The sequence below is a fragment of the Hipposideros armiger genome, unplaced genomic scaffold (assembly GCF_001890085.2).
Source record: "Hipposideros armiger isolate ML-2016 unplaced genomic scaffold, ASM189008v1 scaffold_162, whole genome shotgun sequence".
Lineage (NCBI taxonomy): Eukaryota > Metazoa > Chordata > Mammalia > Chiroptera > Hipposideridae > Hipposideros > Hipposideros armiger.
The window spans coordinates 642,022-649,842 of record NW_017731512.1 but is presented as its reverse complement, the minus strand read 5'-3'; the positions used below and the strand labels follow the sequence as shown (position 1 = coordinate 649,842).

General features: G+C 37.3%; 1 protein-coding gene across 1 annotated transcript in view; it reads right to left on the bottom strand.

Moving 5' to 3' along the window:
- CDC50A (cell division cycle 50 P4-ATPase accessory subunit A) overlaps positions 1 to 7,821 on the bottom strand; it is a 32,619-nt gene extending 24,798 nt beyond the window's left edge. Inside the window, exon 1 of the mRNA XM_019651588.1 lies at positions 7,469 to 7,821. Coding sequence (XP_019507133.1) covers positions 7,469 to 7,705 — 237 coding nt within the window. The 5' untranslated portion in view covers positions 7,706 to 7,821. The remainder of the gene's footprint in view (positions 1 to 7,468) is intronic.

The following is a 7,821-nucleotide window of genomic DNA, read 5'->3' as shown; positions in this document are numbered from 1 at the left end:
AACGTCCTCCACAACTAGACTGAAGAACAAAAGGACAGCAACTTGTCTGTTCCCCTTCCCCCAATTCCCCAGCACTGTTCCCATCCCCTCAATTCCCCAATAAAAAAAAACAAACAAAAAAAAAACCTCTCAATTACTTGCTGAAAACCCTGTCATCAGAATAGAGACATTTCCCAGCATCCCTTACAGCTAGTATGGCCTTGATACTAACTAAAAAGAGGTGGTATGTGGCAGTTTCCAAGAACCTTCTTTAAAAGGCCTTTATTCCTTTGTTCTTTATCCCTTCTTCCATACTGCTACCTGGAAAAGGATGTGACAATTAGAACTCTAGCCTCCATTCTGGGCTGTGAGCACTGGAGCCAATCCCTAAGGATGACAGAGAAGTCAACTAGACAGATGAGGACTCGGTAAAGCAGAGCCTCCATACTAGCCAGGGAATGCGTTTCTAAGAGATTTCACATGAGAATGAAAACCTTAACTACTCATAGTTGAACCTAATTCTAACTGATACACATTGTGTCAGTCACGTTACTTCCCCAGTTTAATACATTCATTATCAGATACCCAAGTCTACCCACAGCCTGGCACCTGCTGATCTGCCCTTACTCCTATTTTCTCTATCAGTATATCTTTTGATTTCCTGCCATTACATCTTTGCTGTTATTAATCTCCTTTCTTGAAATGCTTCCAACCTCCCCTTTAGAAGTGTTATTTATCTATACTTCAAGTTCCAGCTCAAAAAGTCCACTTCCACCAAAGTTTTCCATGGTTATTAAAAGACAGATGTGATCTTCTCTTCCTTTAAACTACTAAGGCATTTTCGGTCTGTGCCACTCACTTAGCAATGCTTAGTTTTCCTTTTATGTGTATGTCTCATCTCCCTCAAAAGATTCCAGTCTCCTGAAGAAAGGCTCTCTGCTTAAGAAAAAAAAGTAAAAAATAAAAACAGGTCCTTTCCACAAACTTTTTTCTGTCATCCACTATGCCCACAGCAGCACTATGCATACAGAAAATGCTCAATGTTGATTAAAACTCCTGATAAATTTAACTCAATATATGAGTTTTCATCATTAAAAATCACTAAACCCCTCACCAGCTAAAATTTAAGGGTAGCCTACCTAATGTCCAGATTGTAATAAAATCTGTTGGGTATAAAAACAAAGTTTGTGGGGCTGGCCGAGTGGCTCAGTTGGTTAAGAGCTTGCTCAAGTGTGCAAGTTCTGAGCAACAGCGGTTCGAGTCCCGCCTGAGCTGAGTTGTCGTTGAGCTGCCAACAGGTGGCAGGATGGCTCAGCTAAAAAACAACAACAACAAAGTTTGTGAACATGGGAGTGCGGCTATCTTTTCAATATACTGATTTCCTTTCCTTTGAATATACACCCAGAGGTGGGATTGCTACATCAGACGGTGGTAGTTCTAGTTTTTAATTTTCTGAAGAACCTCCATAGTGTTTTCCATAGTGGTAGCACCAATTTATATTCCATGAGGATTCCCTTTTCTCTACACCCTCACCAACACTTATTATCTCTTGTCTTTTTGATAAGAGAATAAGTAGATCTTAAGTGTTCTCACCACACCAAAAAAAAGTAACTGTGGGGTGTGATGGACATGTTGTTAATTAGCTTGATTATGGTGATCATTTCACAATGTATATGCATATCAAACCATCACAATGAACATATTAAATATATACAATTTTAATGTGTCATTTATAACTCAATAAAGGTTGGGAGAAAAAAAGAAGCTTACACTAAAAATAAGAGTTCCTAACTTATTTGAGAAAGAGGATACCAAGTGGGCGAGGAACTATAGTTCCCTTATTTTTAAAAATTAATGCTTACTAAATGTCAAAAGCATCCCGGACACAGTGCAGAATACAATAAGCTGGAGACCTGCCCCATTAGCTTAAATACAAAATACAAAGAACCAGAGGCAAGACAGAACAGATGTAGATGAGTAGATTAGTTTAAAAGCTATTTCCCAGCTTTGTTTTCCTACCATTGTAATTGTTACCCTAATCAAACTGACATTTCTTCTTAGTAGCCCTAAAATTACACTGCATTCCTAACCTATTCTTAAGAAACAGAATGAATTTAATGCAGTGGAAAGGAGGAATTTGAAGGACATGCAATTTTTACACTGTATAAGAACTGGAAAACATCCATTTTTTAATGTAAATCTGTCTTAAAGGAAATCAATACAAGACCTAAACAGGTCACTCAACAAAATGCTGAGTAATAAGGAAAATCATCTTAAGTATTAATTAGGTTAAGTTAAAAGTTGCATTTTAAGTACCACCTTTGAACTGATTATTTCACACTAAAGAATTTATCTGAAGTCCTTTCTAGAGGTTCTAATGAAGACAAAAGGTAACCAAAGTAAAACTCTCAAAAGCAATTTATGTTGCTTGAACTTTATCTGAGTGTGACAAAGAAATGAAGAAGGATGTTACTTGAGCCAAGATGAATGGTAAATCTAGCCTAGGGTATTTTGTATCTATTATATTTGTACAAAGAAGGTAGAACACAAGCCAATTATCAGGGATCATTATACCTAACTAAAAGATTATTGAGGATTAGAATGTATAAATTAAACTGCTGTTTTTGTAACAAACACTAACTTTGCCAGTATGTTTCTTTAAAACTTGAAGTCAAGGGCAGGAAATACTTTTTGTAAAGGGCCAGAAAGTATTTTAGGCTTTGCAAACCAAGAGGCAAGGCCAAAGGATTACTATGTAGGCTGTTATATAACAAGAGAGAAGAAACTTGCACAAATTTTTATTGATAAAATTCAAAATATAATAACAATTGTGTACAATTTTCCGGTAACACAGGCCTGTAATAAGAATGGAATTACTTTGGGGGGAATATCATTTCACATAATTGGCGTTCAAAGTTTATGTTCCCTTTCATTAAATCAATGTTAGATTGCTCATCTATATATAAAACCATTCTCAGTTCCTGGGCCTTACAAAACAGTCTAGCTGGCCATATTTACTCTGTCCGTTCCTTGCCCTGAACACTAAAGTTACTTGAGAAAGAATAAAAACACTAACATCACAAACCTCTTAATTTCCAACAGTTCAGCTTCTAAGTAAAACAGGTTATTTAGTATAATATCAGGCAGTTAGGAATTCCCTGGTAGACTGAGCAAAGATAAGATAAAAAAAACCCTGGTCATTCCTTAAACTAACCATTCCTTTCAAAATTATAGGGTAACTCCCTCATGCAGGAACAGAGACATCAATCATGCCCCAGAGCAACAAAGCCATTTAGGAGGACATTATGAAAGGCCTTCCCAAGGCTGAGCAACTGAACAAATTTGATAAACACCTTAATAACAGGAACCCGTATTTCAGGATTCCCCCTTCCAGGCAGAAAAAAAGTATAAAACTCAAGCCTTTTACCCTAGTTAGTGGGCATCCCATTTTCCAGGTACCCCCTCCCACTCGGGAGCTGTAACCTTTCTCTTGCTTTAATAAAACTATCCTCTGCTAGAAACTCTACCTCTCTGGTCCGTGTCTCCATTCTTCGGCTTCACGAGACTAAGACCCCGGCACAAGAAATATCCTACATCATAGCAACTGCAATTTATTTGAAATTAAAATCTTTAAGGTTAAAATAAAGTGCTTAATCTTTAACAGTCTACAAAACAACTTATTCTTCCTTGACGCACGTAGCTATAGGCTACATATAAAGAATACTAAATGCAGAGGAGACATTTAATCCTCTTAAACATTTTTTAGAATCTAAGAATCCAAGTTACATAGGAATAAAAACAAGAGACAAAACTGTATTTTTATCAAAAAGTAGGAAAACAAAAAATAATCAGGATTACATATAAACTAAAGAAGAACAGAGTTGGGGTTCCTCTATCAAACATGAGGGGTGCTAATCCACTAAAATTTAAATTTAATGAAAATGTATCTTGAACACTTTTGGCAATATTAATTTGAAGTAAATGTTTAGTTCTTTAATTTACTCTGAATGTTACTTTGAAAAATGTCCTCATCCAATTCTAACCATTAAATAACTTCACACTTATAATGCCTTTCCAAAAGTTAAGAATACCTCACTATATTTTTCAAGTTAGCTCTATTCAATCAATACCTCAGCCTCACCAAGAGCCCTAGACTAGAAAAACATTGCCTTGTGGTAAAAAGATATGCCTGACTCCTATAATTGCCAAATTAAAGGAAATATGCATTCCTTGCTGCTAATAATAAATGAAGATATTAAACTTTAGTGTTGAATTAGATAATATTTTAAATATTTTCTTATGAATGATCAATTTAACAACTTTAGTTTTCCAATAACTTCATTTCATTAGATTATGGAAAATCTAAGAACCAAGTAAACAAAATATATAAAACAGGGGTTGGAGGGACTGATACTGCCAAATGTAAGCATTAAAATTTAAAAATACTTTTTTTACACCTTTTTCAGGACAGTCCAATGTGCTTTACAAGAGTAGTAACTTTTTACTATAACATTTCTGGGAGAAGGGTAAAGATCCACTGATTTTTATACCTAAAAAGTTTGGATTTCAGATCTTAGCACTGTAGGCTAAAGTATAAAAAGCATTCTGATTTGGCAAGTCTCCTTTGGTCTAGTAACACAGCAATGAAAGTTCTTAAAATTTTCAAAAATGAGGAAATAAGCTAAGGGATATAAACAACTTATAGTATGAAAGTGAGTGTTGGCAAGAACATCTGGTTACTCATTTACTTTTAATAACCCTCCACATATTTTAACTAACTATAGTAGTGTCTAGCAAAGGGTGGAGAGCAGGCAGAAGGAAGCATGTGTGTTTTGGGAAAGCTCCCTAGGTTTTTCTCATAACTCCTACCCAATTCAGAACCAATTCTCTATATAATTTAACAGCCAAATTAAAAAAAAAAAAAAAAGATTCTATTTGTACAACTGTGACAGTGTTGGTACAAAATTCCTAATCAGTCCTAATGTTCACTTCTTCTGGTTCCAAATATGCACATCTTTAAAAATCACATTCAAGTCGGAAGCCACAGAATTTTAGAGTTAGCATCTTAGAGATTATCTAGAGATGATCTTTTGGTTCTTCTAGTAAAAAAAAAAAAAAAGCACCCAAAAATATGTCTAAGATCACAAACAGAGGTGGGACTTCAACTCTAATGCCTTGACTTAATTTTAACTTCAGCGTCCTTTTAACCAGAAAAAGCTGCCAGACTCTTTAGGCCACTTTAAATCAGAAGTATATACATGAGAACTATTTAAGAAATTTCCATTTTACCAACTTCTTAGTGTGAATGTTATTATCTTATTTCAAACCCCAAAAGTTTTAAAGAGAGTAAATATCTATTTTCATAGCATAGTAAATATTAACAGAAGGTGAGTTTTGATACTACCTATCATTTAAAATTCCAAATTATTGCTACAATCAATACTTTCATCTCAGTATCTTAAGAAGTTTAAATAAGATGATCAAATTTTTAATGTTAAATTATTTTCTTCTACTTGGGTTTCTGCCTAAATTTTACAATATTCTTCTAGCTTACTAGTAAATATCAACCTCTCTGGCTCCATTTCTCTCTCCTGATTAGGGAGCATCATAATAACTATTTACTGTACAACTTAATACCAGGAATCTTAGCTATATTGTTTCTAACTCTCACATTTTAAAAGACAGGCATTATTTACATATTTTACAGGTAAGAAAACTGAGGCTTAGAGAGATCAAGTTTTCCAAGAAACTGTGCTAGTTAGTGGCTAGGCTGGAATTTAAACCAAGCTCTGTGTGACCCCAACCTAGAACCCATGGTCCTTGCAATACATCACTTTACTCATATGTGAGATCCTAGTGTGGCTGGGAGAACAAGAAGTACTACATTTAAAGAACTATCGGGTTGTAGGAAAAGTCATGACGCATTTTTGCAATGAAAAAACAGAAAAAATACGTCATGACTTTCCCGACAACCCAATGCTAGGGAGATAGAAAAGATAAAGCAAATAAAAATACATGCTGAAAAAACATACTGTGACATTTTTCTCTAGTTGTTAGACTGAAAACGAAATTTTAGTAAAAGATTTAAAAACAATGCTACTAGTGTTAACACAGAAGTAAGTACTATACAATTAAAAAATATTGATTTTACTTTTATAGGTAACACTGTAAGTCAAATTGGAAATAGGTATCTTTATGCCTATTCTTGTAGTAGAAATAAAGTTACTCTGGAGGCCGGCCGAGTGGCTCAGTTGGTTAAGAGCTAGCTCAAGAGTGCGAGCTCTGAGCAACAGGGTCGCAGGTTCCATTCACTGGCCGAGCTGAGCTGCCGCTGAGCTGCCATCAGGTGGCAGGAGGGCTCAGCTAAAAAAATAAGTAAATAAAATAAAAATAATAATAATTAAACAAAAATTACTCTGAAAGCCTCATTAAATCACATGCATAAATTTAAAAGTATTTAATAAGGCTAGAGGGAAAAAGGCTATAATCTGATACAACTGAAGCAATCAAGAGACTGTGGTACCCTTTACTGTCCTTTCAAACAGATAAAAATACCCTCAGATATTCAAAAGATGAGCAGGTGTTTAATAGTAGACATCTATACAAAGTATTTACATTCTAGTATCCACTTATCTTCACCACTGCAGATGGATGGATATACTATGATTGCTGCTTTGACAGAGGTCAAGATGCTTCCCCAAGTTTCTCTATCATGTCTTATATCAGTAAAATGTTCAGCAGACAGTGTACAACTTATTCTCTGTGTGGTCATTGACTTTTTTTTTTTTTTAAGTTTAAAATCTGGGTGGGGGGGGTAACCTAGGGTGAATGCAGGGCATGGTTATTAATAAACACAGCCTACAAGCAAAACCGGAACTGAAGACTCAGGTTACCTTTACCTGTATCATGCCCTACGACTAAAAACATCAATTAGCTCAAAATAAAAGGTAACTGTGCACACTTCGGTCATTTGTCCTAATATGTAACCTGGTAACAGATGACAATTACTTTAGGTAAAAATCACCAATACTTTTATGACTCTGGGTCCTTTCCCCAACAATGGCCAAGGTGTTCATCTGTGTCCTAGGGCAGTCCCAACACAGGTAATGACACTGTGACCACGTAGTAATATCTAGATATAACTTCTTTTTCCCCACGTCTTTTTCTCTCTCCCCGTCTCTCTCAACCTCCGTTAGGGGTAAAAATCCCCCCCAGAGAAACACAAACCGCCTATTAAGGGGCGTTCTTCATCTGACCCACTCTCTGCATTAAACATTCATTTCGTCTCTAATCGTGTAAATCGCGAGAGGAAGCTCAGACAAAGCTGCAAATTCAGGAAACCCGCAGAAAGAAGACACTGAGGAAGAGAGAGAAGGTGTGAGGGAGGTGAGGCCCGTAGGTCAACCTCCAGAGAGCGGAGGAGGAAGTGGGCAGGCCAGGACCCCGCGCCCACGCAGCGCCAACACCCACCGCCGCTCCCACCCCTCACCTCGATCTCGCGGATGTTGTTGGAGGTGACGAAGATGCCAATGCCAATGGGGATGAAGATGAGGCCGATGATGAAGAAGGTAGGTAGCACCGTGCCAGCCGTAAGGATGGGCTGCCAAGCCGGCAACCTTTGCTGTTTGAAGGCCGTGTTATCCGGTCTCCGGTTCTTAGCGGTGCCCCCAGGAGCACACGGGGGCCCACCATCTACTTCATCCTTCGCGTTATAGTTCATCGCCATTGACCCCCCGGGCGCGGCTCCGCGACGCGCAGATGGACCGCCCAGGGGACCCGCCTGCTGACCCTGAAAGAAGACGCGCAGGCGCCGCCGCAGACTCCTTCAAAGTAAAGGCGGAA